The sequence below is a fragment of the Podarcis muralis genome, chromosome 4, assembly GCF_964188315.1.
Source record: "Podarcis muralis chromosome 4, rPodMur119.hap1.1, whole genome shotgun sequence".
NCBI lineage: Eukaryota > Metazoa > Chordata > Lepidosauria > Squamata > Lacertidae > Podarcis > Podarcis muralis.
The window spans coordinates 18,647,031-18,667,794 of record NC_135658.1 but is presented as its reverse complement, the minus strand read 5'-3'; the positions used below and the strand labels follow the sequence as shown (position 1 = coordinate 18,667,794).

The 20,764-nt window shown below is 47.7% G+C and overlaps 2 protein-coding genes across 4 annotated transcripts in view; both read left to right on the top strand.

Moving 5' to 3' along the window:
- MAML2 (mastermind like transcriptional coactivator 2) overlaps positions 1-5,470 on the top strand; it is a 147,680-nt gene extending 142,210 nt beyond the window's left edge. Inside the window, exon 5 of the mRNA XM_028726125.2 lies at positions 667-5,470. Within this exon, the coding sequence (XP_028581958.2) occupies positions 667-1,661 (995 nt within the window). The 3' untranslated portion in view covers positions 1,662-5,470. The remainder of the gene's footprint in view (positions 1-666) is intronic.
- A 13,207-nt stretch (positions 5,471-18,677) lies between these two features.
- The window catches only part of MTMR2 (myotubularin related protein 2), a 55,447-nt gene continuing 53,360 nt past the window's right edge, over positions 18,678-20,764 (top strand). For 2 of the 3 annotated variants that reach the window (XR_013392511.1, XM_028726124.2), the window contains exon 1: positions 18,684-19,021. Coding sequence is in view for 2 of the 3 variants with exons in the window: in XM_028726124.2 (XP_028581957.2) it covers positions 18,936-19,021 (86 nt within the window). In the remaining variant the exon portion in view is untranslated. Of the gene's footprint in view, positions 19,022-20,764 lie in introns of all 3 variants that reach the window. The other variant, XM_077927007.1, reaches the window with a different exon arrangement.

Sequence of the window (20,764 nt, the reverse complement as noted above, 5' to 3'; positions counted from 1 at the left end):
CCTAAACGGCCTTGGTCCAGTATACCTCCACTCCCATCATTCTGCCCGGACACTGAGGTCCAACGCTGAGGGCCTTCTGGTGGTTCCCTCACTGCGAGAAGTAAGGTTACAGGGAACCAGGGCAGACACCACTACCAAGAAGGCCCTCTGCCTGGTTCCCTGTAACCTTACTTCTCTCAGTGAGGGAACCAGGCAGAGGGCCTTCTCGGTAGTGGCCCCTGCCCTGTGGAATGCCCTCCCATCAGATGTCAAGGAAATAAACAACTATCTGACTTTTAGAAGACATTTGAAGGCAGCCCTGTTTAGGAAAGTTTTTAATGTTTGATATTTTATTGTGTTTTTAACATTCTGTTGGGAGCCGCCCAGAGTGGCTGGGGAAACCCAGCCAGATGGGCAGGGTATAAATATGATGATGGTGATGGTGGTAGTGATGATGATGGTGATGATGGTGATGATGCTTAGGGAACAACACATAATGTTCCAAGGACCTGGCAGGGCTAAGAGCAATGTCCAGAGAGTCGTGCTCCTTTTCCTCCAGTAGGGTTGTGATGGGATTCTGGTGGGAGGGTTTCCCATGGATGCTCTGGCCCATGGGTCCTGTTCAGAACCTAGAACTAGATGATTGCTAAGAGATTTTTCTTTCTCCTCCCACCACCCTTTCCCCAGGTGGATCGCCAGCCGTGAGCGCCAGCTCCAACCTCTGCTTTTCCAACTCCATTTCAACTCCCAGCCTCTCGCCGCAGGCGTCCGGTCTTTTGACCACCACTCACGGAGCCAGAATGCCTTCTCTCCCGACGACACGCCACATGGTCTGCTACGGGAACATTCCTTGCAGCCAACCGAGCGCGTACAGCGTGGCTGCATCGGGCGCGAGCCAAGTGTCGCAGCACAGGAACCCGAACCAAATGATCCCCAGCCAGCAAAGCAGTTCCACAGCATCGCGGCAAGGGCCTCCGGGGCAAGGCAGTAATAATAGCCTGTCGGCGTATGACGGCGGGCCCGGGATCAGCTCTCAGCAAGGCAAACTCAGCTTGAACCAAGGGACTTCTTCTGCACCAAGGCCTCTGAACGTCATGGTCAACTCCAATTCAGCAACTCAGACCTGGGCCTCACAAGAAACAGGAGCGAAGCAGCAGGAAACACGCAAGGCCGTGGGGTCCCCTTTCCCCACGGGCAGCCCCTATACAAACCAGCCACTGCAGCGCACACCTGCCCACCAGCAGTTTCCCCAGCGCACCATGGGGCCTGCTCCTAACCAGCTGGCCGCCCCCCAGATGAGAACACCAACGAGCCAAATGAACCAAACTCTAAATGGGCAAGCGGCTGGGGCGCCAAAATCCCTGGGGGCAAGGCCTGGCCAGGTACGGGCTCAGACAGTGCCACACTTAAATGCACCGGGGGTGAGCATGGCAGCGCCAAACTCCTTGCCGTCCAACCATTTCCCATCTAGTAGTAGCCAGGCTTCTGCCAGGGCCTACCAGGGAACCACCGACCACACCAGCGACCTGGCGTTTGACTTTCTGAACCAGCAAGGCGACAGCATTGGACCAGCCCTCAACAGCGACCCGGACTTCATCGATTCTTTGTTAAAGACAGAGCCGGGTAACGACGACTGGATGAAGGACATCAACCTTGATGAAATCCTAGGTGGCCACTCCTGAGGCCGAGCAGCAGGCGGTTGCAAACTCACGGAGTGGGTGGCGGCAGCAGTGGTGTTTGTTTTTTTAAGGCCCGAAAGCCAGGATTGCACTCCACAAAGTTTTTCAGAGGGAACGTGTCTTTGGAGTGTTTTCAAGACAACCAAACTTTGCTCTCCCGGTGGTTGAAGGGGTTCCTCGTGGTCCGCAATGAGGAGCAAAATCAAAGAGGTGTCTCCGCCCGTTCAAAATGCGTAGGCCGATCTTCGTACCTAGAAAGCTAAACAAGAGCACAGGAGGAGACGTTGGTTGCTTGTCCTACTCTTCTGTAGGCTACAGCTTGTGTAGGTGTTCGCTTGGGCGTGCAGACACGCAACCACAAATCTTGAACAGAGAAGAAAAGGTATACCCCAGATAATGTCCAGCCTGAGACTGCTGAGTTAATTTATCAGGAGCAGTTGTGAGGAATCAGGAAAGTGCATTCATCAAGTGCATACTTTTTATAGAGAGGGTCACAGCTTTTATTCCTGCCACTGCCAGGTAAGGTCAGAATGACCTGTCTGAAACCCTGGAAGGCCACAGATTGCCTGTGTAGACAAAGGCAATACCTTGGTTTTCAAACAGTTTAGTTCCCGAACATTTTGACTCCCGTGCATCGCAAACCCGGAAGTGACTGTTCCGGTTTTTCGATCTATTTTTGGAAGCTTACTGCAGCCAATCAGAAGCCACGATTTGGTTTCAGAATGTTTTGGAAGTCAAACAGACTTCCAGAACGGATTCCACATTAACAGTCATGGCTCCACCCCCCCTGCCCCCAGGAATCCTGGGAAATATAATTTGTTAAGGGTTCTGGGAGATTCGCCATGGCGAAACTTACCGGAAGAATTAAGAAATCAAGATAACATTTATATATATATATTAAAGAATGGGAAAGGTTTATTGAATATTTACAGATAAATTGGAAACAGATAAGAACCTTGGCAGGATTGTTTTAATAACCTGCAGCGTCATAAGAGTGTATATTTAAAGAAGATGAATAAATGAGCAAATTAAGTTAATTGAGATATGCAGAAGATACTAAAAATAAATTTAAGGAACCGCAGAAAGAGAAGGAAGGAAGTCAAGCTATGAAATGTCAAAATGATTGTAAAATTAGTGAAATGTATAAACTTGAAAAGTATAAAGTTTTCTTTAAAAAGGGAGGGGTTCTGGGAAATGTTAGGAAACACACACACACACCTGAGCTAGAGTTGTCCAGTTGGTTTAACAACCAACCCTTCTTCCCTGGAAACTCTGGAAATTGCAGTTCTTTAAGAGAAGAGGATCTCCCAACAACTCTCAGCACCTTAAGAAACCGCATTTCCCAGGATTCTCTGGTGCTAAAGTGGCACCATAGATGTATAGTGCAGATGTGGCCTTGGAATGAGGCAGCTCCCTGTGCCAGATTATTGAAATATTAATGCCTCCATCCAAGGCAACTACCAAGTGGCTTTGCTGCCTGCCCAAGTCTCTTCCTTATAGAGCGGAATAAATACGGAGTACCAAATTGATTGAGGATTAGAGAACTTGGGCCTAAGATTTAACTAGCTAGCCCCAGGGAAATGCGTAATATTCCGCCTCTCCATCCCAACACAAACACACTTGGCTACATTACCTTTCGCCTCCGAAAGCATCCTCTCCACAGCCTTCAGGCTCCTAGACCATGAGCCGTTTTCATGTATCTCCCCACTTTAAACCAGCTAATCAGGGCTCAGATGTGGGGCTGTGCTTTTGGGGTCATCTGGCGGATGTCCTCTGCATAAGGGAACCCCAGTGTCTCTTTACCAACACACACACAAAATGTCAGTGCCAGGAGTCAGCAAACTTTTTCAGCAGGGGGCCGGTCCATTGTCCCTCAGACCTTGTGGGGGGCCGGACTATATTTTGAAGGGGGGGAACGAATGAATTCCTATGCCCCACAAATAACCCAGAGATGCATTTTAAATAAAAAGACACATTCTACTCATGTAAAAACACCAGGCAGGCCCCACAAATAACCCAGAGATATATTTTAAATAAAAGGACACATTCTACTCATGGAAAAACATACTGATTCCCGGACCGTCCGCGGGCCAGATTTATTTCTTTTTATTAAATGCCTTTTATTGGTGTTTCATTTAATTCAAACAAACAAAATACAGTAAAATTCAACCATCATTTACCCACATTCTTTGCCCACACTCTGCTGAGCATTGACTTCCTTCCCTCCCTTCAACAGGTTTTCTCAGATCAGTTACTTCTCCACACTTTCTTATTGTATCTAATCCTATCTAAATCGTAAGATTTATTTCTGTCCTGCCAGAGTCTTCAAATTTCTACAGTTATTACTTATGTACTCCATAAATTTACTCCAATCTTTTTGGAATTTTGCTTCCTCCTGATTTCGGATTCTACAGGTCAGTTTTGCTAGTTCCGCATAATCAACCATCTTCGCCTGCCACTCCTCTATTGTTGGTAATTCTGGTACTTTCCATTTTTGGGCTAACAAAGTTCTGGCTAACAAAGTTCTGGGCCGGATTTAGAAGGCGATTGGGCCGGATCTGGGCCCCGGGCCTTAGTTTGCCTACCCATGCCTTATACAGTGGTACCTCTGGATACAAACGGGATCCATTCCAGAGCCCCGTTCGCATCCAGAAGCAAATGTAACTAGCGACGGCACGTCTGCGCATGTGCGTGTCACTTTTCGCAGCTTCTGCGCATGCGTGAGACGTCATTTTGAGCGCGAGCGGCAAAACCTGGAAGTAACGCGCTCCGTTACTTCTGGGTTGCAGCGGAGCACAACTCAAATTCGCTCAACATGAAGCATATTCAACCTGAGGTATACTGTATTGAAAGGGGGGGGGGTTCAATTTGTTCCTTCCCCCAAAGAATCCTGGGAACTGCTGGGTGGTGAGAGGTGTTGGGACACCCATCATAGAGAGACAGTTCCCAGCACTCTTAGCAGACTAAATTTCCCATGGTCCTTTGGAGGGAAGCCATGACTGTGACAATAGTTTGAGACTATATTCAGGAAAAGACAATTGGGATGCTGCGGCAGTGAGCTGCCCGCCATATTTATTATCAACAATGCTCCCAATATAGCATCGTTCTGGGGCATTGTGGGTGATCAAAATGATGAGCTGCTCATAGCCCCAGCCAACTTTTTAACATAGCAGCTCAACCCATAGCAGCTCAAAGATGCTAGACTACCGATTCTGAGCATCAGCTTCTGAAATTAACCAGAGTTGTGGAACTGCCACGGGCTTGTGCCTCTTTCCCTTTATTTCAGAATGACACGTGCGAGAAAAGTTACCCATTGATGGCACCTTCGTGATCAAAACAGGGAAACACTGGGTTGTGGGGTTTTTTTTTAATGAATTGAAAACAAAGGCAAACCCTGCAGTTTTTTTATACCGTTATATATCTTCTTTGTATCATTACAGTAAAAAATGCACTACCCTTATATTTTGCATTATTGAATCAGGAACTCTTCTCAGTATTGGGTTGTAAATATATAGAAACTTTTTGTAAACTTTTGTACAAAACAAAATGTAATATTTTGGTAGGAATACTGAAATCATATTCTTTGGGTTATATTTATACACATGTGGAATAAAAGTGTACTGTCCAAACTTTGTATTTTATACAGAAAAGGGAAAAAAATGCTTACCTTTTGTATCTTAATATACAATGTTGTTGGTGGATTTTTTCTTTTCTTTTTGTATGATATAATTGTTTTATTTTCATTCTGAGACTTAAGAAATGGCTTAAACGGAGGCAGGAGGAGAATCTCAAAATAAAAATTGAGGATTTGATCTCTGGCTTTGTAATGGCACCTAGAACACTTGCCAAATTCCTTAAGTGCGCAGCTCATTCTGAGAACACAAAAACGCTGTAGAAATCTCTGGAGAATTTGATTTGGTGTTCCAGATCAAATTTGCATCAGGCTCCTTCCTCAAGACCTGTTTCCTCTTTGCAGCATGAAATATACTTGGAGTCAAGAGTGGATTTCATGCTCTTTATTCAGCTCATAGTGGTGAGGAGGAATGGAAGTTCCTTCAGAATGTCTGCTTTATATACATTATTTACACAATGGGCCCCATGTGATTGGCTAATTCCGGGATTCTCCTTTAGGCCAATCAGGTTGCGGATTCACTTCCACCGGGAGCTGGATTGGGTGCCTCCTGTGGACCAATCAGACTGCTGCATTCTGGGTCCTATTGTTCTAGGACCAATCAGACTGCTGCATTCTGAATCCTATTGTTCTAGGACCAATCAGACTGCTGCATTCTGAATCCTATTGTTCTAGGACCAATCAGACTGCTGCATTCTGAATCCTATTGTTCTAGGACCAATCAGACTGCTGCATTTTGGATCCTATTCAACTCAGTACATAACACAGCACTTGACCATCTTTCCTGGAGCTGAATTAGGGCTTCTTCACACGAACTGTTACATTGGAATAACCCTGGAGGGGGGAGAGCTTCCACCCTCCCACAGTGGATTCCAGGGGTCTTCAGGGCCCCAGTGGTTCAGAAAACACTGAGTTAGCTAAGTTTAGGGCCCTTCTCATCTTCAGATCTTCCCCATTAATCCCTCAATCACCAGGTGTGCAAATACATTAAGCTTTTCCTTCTGTGACGCTCCACTTGGATGGCTGGGCCCAGAATTGCTGCTATCTCCTTCCTCCCATGCTGTGTCCTAAGCCGCTGTGGTAAAGATTGACCCTAGCCTAGCACTCCCCCCCCCTTTTTTTTCTGCTACTCCTGCTCCCTCCTTATCTAGAATCCCACTCTAAATGCTCCACCCACCATGCCTTTAAAGGTAAAGGTAGAGGGACCCCTGACCATTAGGTCCAGTCGTGGCCGACTCTGGGGTTGTGGCACTCATCTCGCTTTACTGGCCGAGGGAGCCGGCGTACAGCTTCTGGGTCATGTGGCCAGCATGACTAAGCCGCTTCTAGTGAACCAGAGCAGCGCACAGAAACGCCTTTTACCTTTACTACTTGCACTCTGATGTGCTTTCGAACTGCTAGGTTGGCAGGAGCAGGGACCAAGCAACAGGAGCTCACCCCATCACGGGGATTCGAACCGCCGACCTTCTGATCAGCAAATCCTAGGCTCTGTGGTTTAACCCACAGCACCACCCGCATCCCTTTACCATGCCTTTACCCTCTGGCTAATTGAGCATCTCTTCTTCTCCAGTGGGGCTGCCCTGGCTAGTGGAACGCGGGTGGCACTGTGGTCTAAACCACTGAGCCTCTTGGGCTTGCCAATCAGAAGGTTGGCAGTTCAAATCAGTTGCTCTGTCCCAGCTCCTGCCAACCTGACAGTTCGAAAGCACACCAGTGCAAGTAGATAAATAGATACCGCTGTGGCGGGAGGTAAACGGCGTTTCCGTGCACTCTGGCTTCCATCACGGTTTTCCGTTGTGCCAGAAGTGGTTGAGTCATGCTGGTCACATGACCCAGAAAGCTGTCTGTGGATAAACGCCGGCTCCCTTCGCCTGAAAGCGAGATGAGTGCCGCGACCCCAAAGTCACCTTTGACTGGACCTAACTGTCTTTTACCTTTACTTTTACCTGGCCAGTTTCTTGCAGTCTGTCAGTCTCCATAGCTGACTGTCGAGTGGAGAACTCCTGTACCAGCTGCTTCCAACACCTTGGTTTGATTCTACCACCAACAGGGATGCCAAAGTCCTAGTAGTCCTACAAGCAGACAGCTGTGCTGAGTGAATGCACCTGAGCAGGATCTAAATACGTTCAGCTGAACATCTGTTTGGAGTTTATACATGTATCGTTTTCTTCTTCATTAAAGTCATATGCCACCCTTTATCCCTAGATTTCAGGGCATAAACATAAAACTACAATATACAAAATACATAATAAAAACAAGAAACGAAAACAAACCCATAATAGCCCCCTGCACACACAGCACATTCAAAAGGGCCTTGAGTGTCAATCAGTCAAAGGCCTGTTTGAAGAGGAACATTTTTGCCTGGCGCATGGTGTATAATGAAGGAGCCAGGCGAGCATCGTCAGGGAGAACATCCCACAAATCGGCAGCCGCTGTAGATAAGGCCTGTTCTTGTGTTGCCACCCTCTGGACCTCTTGTGAGGAGGCACACAAATAAGGGCCTCAGAGGATGATCTCAGGGCCTGTGTAGGTTCATATGAGCAGAGGTGGTCCTTGAGGCATTGCAGTCCAGTCAAATACCAGTTGCACTGTGCCCCTGAAATTGAGGGTGGTGGTACCACACAATGCGCCTTTTTTCTGCAGCAATGCCAGGCTTGCAAGGCCAAGTACCATCTTTTAGATGCTGGCCAAGTCTGACCTTTTCGCCTGAGCCATTAACAGCAATTCAAATCAGTTGCAATCTATCAGCAATTCGTCCTGCCTGCAATTGTTTTTCCTGTTATTTGTAACACTGCTTGATTAGCTTCCAGCTTATCGTCAGTTATTTCTGGTTCTCATTTTGTGTATATTTTTAAACCCTTATTGCAAGCTGCCTTTCATTTATTTAACCGGGACTTTTGGAAACCTTGATCACATCACAAATGCTTTTTTTTATTTAAAAAAAAGCTGCCCTTTCTCCTGCTGGTTAAGCAGTGTTTTAGCTTGTTTGTCATACAGTGGTACCTCGGGTTACATACGCTTCAGGTTACAGACTTCGCTAACCCAGAAATAGTACCTCGGGTTAAGAACTTTGCTTCAGGATGAGAACAGAAATTGTGCGGTGGCGGCAGCGGGAGGCCCCATTAGCTAAAGTGGTACCTCAGGTTAAGAACGGTTTCAGGTTAAGAACGGACCTCCGGAACGAATTAAGTTGATGATCTCCGGCGGGCTAGGGACAAAGGTGAGAGCTGTTTCCTAGTTCTGCTGGATCTCTCAGCGGCGTTTGATACCATCGACCATAACAGCCTTCTGGACCGTCTTGAGGGGCTGGGAGCTGGGGGCACTGTCATACAGTGGTTCCGCTCCTTCCTCCTGGGCCGTGTTCAGAAAGTGGTGGTGGGGGATGAGTGTTCAGACCCCTGGGCCCTCACTTGTGGGGTGCCTCAGGGTTCTGTCCTCTCCCCCATGCTTTTCAACATCTACATGCAGCCACTGGGAGAGATCATCAGGAGGTTTGGGCTGGGTGTTCATCAGTATGCGGATGATACCCAGCTCTACCTCTCTTTTAAATCAGAACCAGTGAAGGTGGTGAAGGTCCTGTGTGAGTGTCTGGAGGTGGTTGGAGGATGGATGGCGGCTAACAGATTGAGGTTGAATACTGGCAAGACGGAAGTACTGTTTTTGGGGGACAGGATGCGGGCAGGTGTGGAGGATTCCCTGGTCCTGAATGGGGTAACTGTGCCCCTGAAGGACCAGGTGCGCAGCCTGGGAGTCATTCTGGACTCACAGCTGTCCATGGAGGCACAGGTCAAATCTGTGTCCAGGGCAGCTGTTTACCAGCTCCATCTGGTACGTAGGCTGAGACCCTATCTGCCTGCGGACTGTCTCGCCAGAGTGGTACATGCTCTGGTTATCTCCCGCTTGGACTACTGCAATGCGCTCTACGTGGGGCTACCTTTGAAGGTGACCCGGAAACTACAACTAATCCAGAATGCGGCAGCTAGACTGGTGACTGGGTGCGGCCGCCGAGACCATATAACACCGGTCTTGAAAGACCTACATTGGCTCCCAGTAAGTTTCCGAGCACAATTCAAAGTGTTGGTGCTGACCTTTAAAGCCCTAAACGGCCTTGGTCCAGTATATCTGAAGGAGCGTCTCCACCCCCATCGTTCTGCCCGGACACTGAGGTCCAGCTCCGAGGGCCTTCTGGCGGTTCCCTCACTACGAGAGGTCAAGTTACAGGGAACCAGGCAGAGGGCCTTCTCGGTAGTGGCGCCCGTCCTGTGGAATGCCCTCCCATCAGATGTCAAAGCGATAAACAACTACCTGACATTCAGAAGACATCTGAAGGCAGCCCTGTTCAGGGAAGTTTTTAATATGTGACATTTTAGTGTATTTTTTATCTTTGTTGGAAGCCGCCCAGAGTGGCTGGGGAAACCCAGCCAGATGGGCGGGGTACAAATAATAAATTATTATTATTATTATTAAGTACTTAACCCGAGGTACCACTGTATTATACTTTGTAGTTTGACTGATTTTGATGAAAGCTGCCTTGAGTATTTTAGTTTTTCCTCTTTTCTTAAGGCAGTGTTTCTGCACTTAAACACACACATTTTTGTGGGAATAAAATCAACAATATTCACTTGGGTGCACAAACATGAGAGACTCCAAAGACATGTATTTTAGCCAAGATGGTTGAGGGCCTGATGCAGTTGACCTTTCCCCCCACCTACAAAAAAGGGTCCCCTTCTCCCCCAAGGAACGCATGAACTAAATAAACCTTATTTTTAAAATGGATGAATGAGTTACTCATATTAATATATTACAACACATGGAGATGAAGGGCTGAGGCACACAAGGAGCAAAACAACAGGCAATGAGGCCTCTTTGCAGGTCTCAACCCCAGGTACAATTTCTCCAATTGCACCACTATAATCCAGCCCTACTTTTAGCATCCTGCATGAAGACATCCTCAGAGCATCTAATAATTTAGGGCACCAGGATAATGAAATTAATATTTGGGAATCTGACGGTGAGAAAGAAAGTCTGCACAACTGCCAGAAAACCGGAAGACTGAAAAAACCAACAGTGAACAGATTAAAATATAAAGTTGTACTGGATGCCTATTTCAAATCAAGCCATTCTGAGCTGGGGCTGGTTGCAGCACCAGGTAAGGTGGCTCTCTGTCGCCCATCAACACTGAGGACCTGGGCAGCAGAACCACCTGGTCAAAGTCTTGTCCCCCCAAGAGGTACTGGGTGTCCCATTTAACTGATTGCAGCTATTTCTAAATTTGCATCGATACACACAAATTAATATGTGCAAATTTGTGCCCTCTTTATGGTGATGCATTTTGGGGACTCTGGCGATCACACAGGGTCCCCGGACATTTCACCGTCTATTGATCCCTGTGCCACCACTTTATTTCTCGCTGCCACCACCCAGGCCCTACCTGGTATAATACTGAGTCCAGTCGGGGTTAAATTGAAACATAAACTTCTGTGGTTTCATAAACAGTATCGGTCAATTACAGTCATGGGGTGCCTATCCAGTCCTATAACGTCCGCTACCTGCTCTCACTCACTAAACCACCTCTCAGATATTTACTAGCCCCCAACTATTCCTGACTCAACTTATTTCGCTGCACTAACTCAACCTACCCACAGACTCTATCCCAATTCACTCCCATTCCAACCAACCTCCCAACGAACTCCTCCCTTCACCCTCCCAGAGCTGGTTTTATAGTCCCTCTGACTCCACCCCCTGGGTCCTGATTGGGTAACCTGTTTAACTATTTCACCTCCAGCACTCTCATATGTTAACGTCACTATATTAGCCTAAGTGCAAACGCGATGCAAAAATGTGTTTTCTTTCGGGTGACCCCTGATGGGTGGCCATCCCAGAATGAGTTCAAGGTACCAATACATTCGTGGCACACAGCACCCAAACCACCTAGGAAGCCTTGTCCTTGGGGACAAACCAAATTCTGTCTCGTTTCCCCCCACCTCTCCTCATCCTTCAGAAATACTTTGCCAACGGGTGCCTAAGAACAAAGGGCATCTAACTCCAGCATCCTATTCTCACAGCGGCCAACTAGGTGCCTCTGGGAAGCCTCCTGCAGTCAGAGTTCAACAGCTCTCTCCCTGCTTGCTGTTCCCACCCAGAAACTGGTATTGCGAGGCAAACAGCGGAGGCAGAACTCCTGGCTTCCCCTTCAATGTCTGCATCCTTTATTCACAATGCCCGGTTTCCTCCTCCTCCTTTCCACTTCTCCCTTTCGTTTCCTGACAATTCTCCATGGAAGGGAATTGTTCAAATGTTAGAACGACAGGTCTCATCCCTCTATTCCATAGCCATCAGCATTCTGGAGAGAGCCAGCTGCGTGGCAGTGAGATTTTCCAAGCGTACACAGACTTGTGTGCATGGGGGAGTGTTGGGATTCGCAGGATACTGGATAAGTCTGCAGGCTTCAACAGGATGATGTAATACTCTGCTGGGTCAGAGTGACTCAGCAGAAGTGTGATTAGTGTGATTGGCTATCACCTGTTTTAAAAGGAAAGCCTGATAACAGTGGGTGTGGTGGTTGTGCTGTAGTGTGGTGGTGCTGTGGTGGAGAGTATTCATTTGTAAGTACTCTGTATGGACTGTTTCTTTTGTAAATGCCTGTATATAGCTCACATTAAAAAAGACTGCACTGGAAAAACCTGGAACTCTTAGTGTTTCGCTGAAAGCGCCGCGTGGAATACGCGACAGGGTTATGGGCCCAGCACGCTTCCGCTGCGCAGGTGGCAGTTATCTAGCCGTGGGTGCTGGAGGTGAGCGGCAGGGATGGAGCAGTCCAGAACTGGCATGTTGCTGGAGAAGCTAACGGCCACGAACTACAGCATCTGGTCGGTCCGCATGCAACACTTCCTCAAGCGTGAGGGCCTGTGGAAAGTGGTGGAAGATCCACCGCAGCCCTCTGAGGAGGATGAAAGGGATGAGAAAGCTTTGGCTACGATCATCCTTGGAGTGGACGACAGCCAGCTAGTCTACGTAGCTGATAAGGTGACGGCAAGTGAGGCGTGGAATGCGCTCAAGGCTGTCCATGTGCGAGAGACAGCTGGCTCACTGATAACACTGACCAGGAGACTGTACCGGTGTCGGAAGAAACCAGGGGACTCCCTGGTAAACCACCTAAAATTCCTAACAGGCTGTTTCCAGGAGCTAGCCTTACGAGGGAGGCCTGTGGGGGAAGAGGACAAAGTCTTTATAGTCCTGAGTTCCCTTGATGACAGCTATGATATGCTGGTCAACTCCCTCGAGTCAGTAGAGACTGATAAGCTGACTCTGGAATACATTACCGGACGGTTGTATGCAGAGGAGGACAGGCGTGCAGAGCGAAAGATGACCTCAGCCCAGCTGTTGGAGCATCCCAGAGGGAACGACAGCCGGGAAGAGCAGAGGTGTCGGGAGCCGGAGAAACAGCCAGGAGGAGCTGCTGCAGACCAGCCGGTGGTCAACAAAGTAAAAAGGTGTTTTTGCTGCAAGTCCAGTGGGCATCTGCTGGGGGACTGCCCAAGAAAACAACAAAAACAGCAGAAGCACAAGAGGCAGCAGAGAGAGTCTACCGCTTGGGTGTCTGCAGATGGTCAAGAAAATGAAGAGCTTTGGGTTCTGGACAGTGGAGCTTCTCAAACCTTTTGTAAAAGAAAAGGACTGCTAACTGATGCTAGGGCTTCAAACAAAAAACATGTAAGTCTTGCTACGGGCCAGAAAGCTAATGTGGTTTGTGAGGGGGAGGTTGTGTTCCCACAGCTGGGACACACATTCAGGAATGTGTTGTGTGTGCCTAGTTTGCAAAACAATCTCCTGAGCATTCCTGACTTGGCAAAAGCAGGCTTTGAAGTAAACTTTGTGGGAGATCAGTGCCAGATAAAGCAAAATGGGGCAGTGTTGGCAAATGCTAACCTTAGAACTAATATGTATGTACTGCAGTGTGAGTCTAAGGTTGCGAATGTGCAAAATGTCCCAACCCATGATATGTGTATTCATCTCCTGCACAGGCGTCTGGCTCATGCAAGCTATAAGGTGCTAAACAAAACATTGGAGTTGTGTGGGGGGATGAAAAACATTAAAAGTTGTGATAATTACTTAGACTGCAATATCTGCAAGGAGGTTAAAAGCAGGGCTTGGCCAGTAGCAAGAGCAAGCCAGAGAGAAACCAAAAAACCACTGGAGTTGATTCATGCTGATGTAACAGGTCCTTTTCCACCAAGTGTCTCCCATAACAAGTACTGTTTGATCCTAGTGGATGACTATTCTAGATTTGGCTGGGTCTATCCATTAAAGCAAAAGTCTGACGTTGCCCAAACTTTGAAGTTCTGGGTAAGAAGGGTAGAAAGGCAACTTGGCGAAAAGGTGTGCTCTATTCAGACAGACAGGGGAGGAGAGTTTATGGCAAGCTCCCTAAGAAACTGGTTGCGTTCTCAAGGGATTAAACATAGGCTTACCAATGTGGCGACGCCTCAGGAGAATGGAGTAGCAGAGCGTAGGGGAGGTGTCTTGCAGACACAAATGAAAGCATTGTTAGCAGATGCAAATCTTCCAATTAAGTACTGGGCTGAGAGTATTAAGACCGCAAATTATATTGGGAATCGCTTGTGGTCAAGGGTACTAGATGACATACCCTATAAAATTCTCTATAACAAAAGTCCCAGTTTGCAACATTTGAGAATCTTTGGGACAAAGGCATGGGTTGACATACCTGTAAAGAACCGAAGAAAAGGTGGGAAAAGGGCACAGCAGTTGCTATTTCTTGGGTATGAAAGTGGTACGAAAGCCTACAGGTTTGAAGATGATAAAAATCTTTTGAGTTATAGTCGATCAGCCAGCTTTAATGAGCATAGAAATTGGCCCAAGATACATGCAAACCTGCTGCCAGAAAAAGTTTTACTACCGAGCATACCTGATAAGGCAGTTGAAACAAAGCTAAGAATTGGCAGCTCTCCCAGAGAAACTGAAAGGGAGGAGGTGAAGGTTGAGCATTTTTCTCCAGCTGCTAGCAGAAAGCAGGGGAGAAAAGAAAGTGCAACAGGGACAGGAGGAGGTAGATCTACAGAGTCAATCCACCCCAAAAGCAGTCCTGAAGGTAGCCCAGGGGGTGAGATTAATGAACCAAGGAGGTCTGCAAGAAGTAATAAAGGTCAACCTCCAGACCGTTATGGGTTCCCAGCCACCATAAACCAGGTTTGTGTAACTGAGCCAGAAAACTTTGAAGAAGTGCAAGAGTTACCTACTCTAGAGAAAGAGGCGTGGTTAAAGGCAATGCAGGCAGAGTATAACTCTCTGCTAAACAACAATGTCTTTGTACCTACAGAATTGCCTGAAGGTAAAAAGCCCATAAGCTGTAAGTGGGTTTTTAAAGTGAAAAAACTGGCTGATGGTAGTTGTCAGAGGAAAGCCAGGTTGGTTGCAAGGGGCTTTACACAAAGGAAAATGATACATTATGATGAAGTGTTTGCCCCAACAGCAAAGGCTGAAACAGTAAAATCAGTTTTAGCAATGGCAAGTCTGAGAGGGTTAAAAGTTAATCATTTTGATGTTGCCTCAGCATATTTAAATGCTCCTATTGACGCCGAGGTGTATTTACAGCAAATACCAGGTTATGAGCTGGAAAAAGGCAGCATGGTGTTAAAGCTGCAAAGGGCACTATACGGTTTGCACCAAAGTGCACGTCTATGGCATGAATGCATAGACACAACTTTGAAAAAGATGGGATTCAAACAAAGCCTGGCTGATTCCTGTTTATATTCAGCAATGGTGCAAGGAAGTGTTTGTTATTTACTTTTGTATGTTGATGATATCTGTCTAATAACAACTGCACAAAAGCAAGTGTCTTGGTTTATAAACAGCCTAGGTAACAAATACAAACTGAAGTATTTGGGAGAGATTCAAAATTACTTAGGAGTAGAGGTTCAGAGAAATGAAGAGGGTGTCTACTCTCTGAGTCAGAAGGAAAAAATCGAAAAGTTACTGAAGACATATGGAATGGAGAGGGCAAATGAGGTTGACACTCCCATAACTACCCAGTACAAAAATGAACCAGAAGGGCAAAAATGTGAGAATGCAACAGCGTTTCATTCTCTGTTGGGTTCTCTGTTATATTTAAGTTGTTGGACAAGACCCGACATAACATTGGCAGTGCACATGTTAAGCCAAAGAAGTGCAGACCCGGCTCAGAGAGATTGGGTAGCACTTAAAAGAATCCTAAGGTATCTGAAAGGCACAAAAGATTACAAACTGGTGCTGGATACAGGATATGATCAGCAAGTGTATGCATACGCTGATGCCAGCTGGGGGGACAGAGAAAATGGAAAGTCTACCACTGGCTATGCCATATATATTGGAAATGCCCTGGTTCAGTGGAAATCCCAGAAACAAACATTTGTTGCCACAAGTACTTGTGAAGCAGAGTACTCAGCCATAAGTGAATGTGTATCACAAATAGAATGGTTTGCTTGCCTAACAAAAGAGCTTGGAATACCTTCTGAAATGCCAATCACTGTGCTAAGTGACAACATGGCTGCACAACAGCTTGCCAACCAACAGAACTTTAAAAGCAAGAGTAAACATATTGCTATAAGATACGGAAATGTGAAAAATGCTTTGGAAAGAAATGTGTTAAAGGTACAGCACTGTAACACGAAATGTAATGTGGCAGATTTGTATACAAAATGTTTGGATGCTCCTAAATTTCGAGACTTAAGAGAATTATTAGGTCTCAAGCCTTTGACTTAAGGAGGAGTGTTGGGATTCGCAGGATACTGGATAAGTCTGCAGGCTTCAACAGGATGATGTAATACTCTGCTGGGTCAGAGTGACTCAGCAGAAGTGTGATTAGTGTGATTGGCTATCACCTGTTTTAAAAGGAAAGCCTGATAACAGTGGGTGTGGTGGTTGTGCTGTAGTGTGGTGGTGCTGTGGTGGAGAGTATTCATTTGTAAGTACTCTGTATGGACTGTTTCTTTTGTAAATGCCTGTATATAGCTCACATTAAAAAAGACTGCACTGGAAAAACCTGGAACTCTTAGTGTTTCGCTGAAAGCGCCGCGTGGAATACGCGACAGGGAGGGGCGCAAGCTGTGTGAACCAAAGCAGGGATCCATCAAAGTGATTGAACCATATGAAACATTTTAAAGAATCAGTTTGTACGCAGGTTCCTAGTCTTTACCATTTACAGTATACCTGAAGGAGCGTCTCCACCCTCATCATTCAGCCTGGACACTGAGGTCCAGCTCCGAGGGCCTTCTGGTGGTTCCCTCACTGCGAGAAGTGAGGTTACAAGGAACCAGGCAGAGGGCCTTCTCGGTAGTGGCGCCCGCCCTGTGGAACGCCCTCCCATCAGATGTCAAGGAAATAAACAACTACCTGACTTTTAGAAGACATCTGAAGGCAGCCCTATTTAGGGACATCTTTAATGTTTGATGTTTTATCGCTTTTTATTTTTATTATTAATATTCTGTTGGGAGCCGCCCAGAGTGGCTGGGGAAACCCAACCAGATGGGCAGGGTATAAATTATTTGTTATTACCATCTGAGATAGCTTGGATGATAAAGCATGGGACTCTTAATCTTAGGGTCATGGGTTTGAACCCCACGTTGGGCAAAAAATTATTTGTTGTTGTTGTTGTTGTTACAGTGGTACCTCGGGTTACATACGCTTCAGGTTACATATGCTTCAGGTTACAGACTCCACTAACCCAGAAATATTACCTCGGGTTAAGAACTTTGCTTCAGGATGAGAACAGAAATCGGGCGGCGGCGGCGGGAGGCCCCATTAGCTAAAGTATTACCTCAGGTTAAGAACAGTTTCAGGTTAAGAATGGAATTCCAGAATGAATTAAGTTCTTAACCCGAGGTACCATCTGTTACCTGGCACTAAAATGCCCTAGGGACACAGGATCTCCTAGAAAACTCCCTGGCACCATGCACTGGGGCCCTGAACTGTGCGTTTAAACCTTCTTACCCCATCAGCTTCCGTACTAAACTTCCTCCCTACTGTATATCCAAAGGCCCATTCTAGACCAGCATCCAGTTCTCATAGCAACCAGTCAGAAACACATCATGCCTGCTTCCCCAGTTTTTTCTCAGGAGCAGGTAGCAAGATAGTGTCACAGAACTGGCCTCAGGGGCAATCAAGCTTGGAGGTGGCAGTGGTGGCTAAGTCTGGGTACCATGGGCACACTAGACTGGTTCCACTGGCATGCCCACCACACCCTGCCCACTAGCCAGCCAGGTAAGCTGAAGCAATCCTGCTGCCAGGAGGCCAGCGCCATCACAACAGCTCCTCATCAACAACTGGTACTTCGAGTCTTATCACCACTGACACTGGAGCCAGGACACAGCTAGTACAGCCACTGACAGCCTTATCCTCCACAGCGCTTTCCAGACCCCTTTAAAGCTGTTCAAATTGGTGGCCATTGCCGCATCTTGTGGCGATGAGTTCCACAGTTTAATGCTGCGCCATTTACCATAGATCAGCAAGGATTTCAGACCCCAGTTCTCCAAGCACCGACAGCAACCAAACGGTGCCCCTGTGGGCATGGGCGTAGCCAAGATTTTTGCTGGGAGGGGGCAGGACACCTGACTGCTGTCCTCATCCTCTGTCTGGCTCTGTCTAACACAGGGGTCAGCAACCTTTATCAGCAGGGGGCCGGTCCACTATCCCTCAGACCTTGTGGGGGGCTGGACTATATTTTTTAAAAGAATGAATTCCTATGCCCCACAAATAATCCAGGGATGCATTTTAAATAAAAGCACACATTCTGCTCATGTAAAAACGCCAGGCAGGCCCCACAAATAACTCAGAGATGCATTTAAAATAAAAGCACACATTCTGCTCATGTAAAAACACGCTGATTCCCGGACCATCCGTGGGCTGGATTTAGAAAGCGATTGGGCCAGATCTGGCCCCAGGGCCTTAGTTTGCCTACCCATGGTCTAACAGATTCGGAAGGAAATAGTCTCAAGGACAGCTGTCTTCAATTAATTTCTTCTGACCCCGGACATAGCTCAGTTGGTTGGAGCGTGGTGCTGATAACATCAAGGTTGCAGGTGTGATCAGCTGAATATTCCTGCCTAACAAGAGGTTTGGACTTAGGGTGATCCTCAAGATCCCTTCAAATTCTTTGATTCTATGACCCCAAGTGCTCAGAAAGGTGTGTCAAACTCTTTCTACGAGCATTTTTTTTTATTTATTTACTTGATTTGCGGGGGGCGGGGGCAGCCCACGCCGAACAGAGCTTAATTCCAAGACACACAAAAACCAGAGGAAGCCGTTTGGGACCAAAATGAAGACGATGATGGTGACAAGCGGGTCGTGCAAGCCTCTCCGCCTCCTCCTTTTCCCGCCCTCCCGGGCGCAGGAGAGATGCAGATTCCTCCTCCTCCCTTAGGGGGTGGAGGGAGGGACGGAGCATCATCCGCCCCGGCCGTGCGCACAGCACTGTGGGCTAACATGGCAGCTTCCTTCGCCACTCTCGGCTTCCCACTCCTTTGACAATCCGCTCTGCTCTTTGATTTCCCGGGGAAGGGATTCCTTTCCCGCCCCCCTGGCAACACACACACACACACACACACACACACACACACACACACAACCTCTGCACACCCTTAAGGAGATCCAGCATGGAGAGGAGCTCCAGCTGCGAGAGCATCGCCTCCAAGGAGGCTCCGCCCGCCACCCGCCAGCCCAGCCCGGATTCCCTCTCCAGGTAAAACCGCCCTTTACCCTCCAAGGTGGGAAAGCCCTGGAGGAGAGAGTGGGGGCGGGGGGGGGAGTTGTTGTTTGGCGCTTTCGTATCTCTAGGGTTTGGTTTGTTTCTTCTGCGGGGGAGGAAACGGACCCCCATATTCCCTCCATCCCCTTTCCATAACCTGCGCTTCTAACTGGCACAGGTCACTGCTGGAGAGAGAGGTGCGCTATTACGCACACACTGCGCCCGTTGCACCTGGGTGGCCTGTGTAGTTAATCCCAGGGGAAGGGAAGGGCTGGGTGCGATCGGGGAACTGCACATGCTCAGAGGCACTCTTCTTGGTAAGCGCCCGGGGGTTCCGGGGGGTTCCAGGGCACCCGAGGTCGAGCGCGCGCTCCTTGCAGCGGGATCCTCAGCGCGCTTTGCACAGGAGCCCATCAACCCGCGGAGGAAGCGCCGGCTTCGGTCCCCTGCGCTCGGGAGCGCGCCCTGTTTCCCTACCCCTCCCTTGGGGAGGCTTACTTCTGAGTAAACACGCCGAGGATCGAGCGCTGAATGGAACAGGGCGGGGCGGTTTCCAAACATTTTAATGCTGCAATCCCGTGAGTATTTACCTGGGAGGAAGTGCCACTGAACACAGTGGGGCTTGTTTCCGAGTAAATGCGGAGAGGGTTGCGCGCTGTGAGGTTTTGGATACTTGGGCCATTCTCCCTGCTGCGCTGTGCTCCTGGTGGGAGATAGAGGACAATGCTTGTAGGATTGTGTGTGTGTGATTCCCCCCCCCCTATCTCTGTTATTTTTATTTCATCCTTAATGGAAGTGTTTGTATATCTTTATTTTTCTCTATTTCTTTTAATTTATTCCACCAGAGGACATTTTCTTGTTTTGTTTATTTTATTTCTCACTTTATATTGCCTCGTTTTTCCTGACCCGACTACCTTGTGAGGTTGACCACATCCCTTAATTTGGAATGCTGAATTTCACCTATCATATTTTAAGGCAGGGTTGTGGGTGAACTGGCGATCCATCTTGATTGTGGCCCCATCTGCACCAGACATTTAAAGCAGCATCATACCACTTGAAGCAGTTGTGACTTCCCCCAAAGAATCCTGGGAACTGTAGTTTGTTAGAGGTGCAGAGTGCTGTTAGCAGACCCCTATTCCAACCCACCCTCCAGCTGCAATTTCTAGAGTGGCTTACCAGTCTCTCTTCCCAGGGAATTCTGGGAACTGATTTAAAAAGACACCCGGAGAAGGGCCTCAACAAAATCTCTTCTGCTCCTTCAGGTACTTAGGTAACCTGCCAGGGACTCTCCAGGCAGAGAAGCTGTTGTTGTTGTTAAGTCGTTTAGTCGTGTCCGACTCTTCGTGACCCCATGGACCAGAGCACGCCAGGCACTCCTGTCTTCCACCGCCTCCCGCAGTTTGGTCAGGCTCATGTTAGTAGCTTCAAGAACACTATCCAACCATCTCATCCTCTGTCGTCCCCTTCTCCTTGTGCCCTCCATCTTTCCCAACATCAGGGTCTTTTCCAGGGAGTCTTCTCTTCTCATGAGGTGGCCAAAGTATTGGAGCCTCAACTTCACGATCTGTCCTTCCAGTGAGCACTCAGGGCTGATTTCCTTAAGAATGGATGCATTTGATCTTCTTGCAGTCCATGGGACTCTCAAGAGTCTCCTCCAGCACCATAATTCAAAAGCATCAATTCTTCGGCAATCAGCCTTCTTGATGGTCCAGCTCTCACTTCCATACATCACTACTG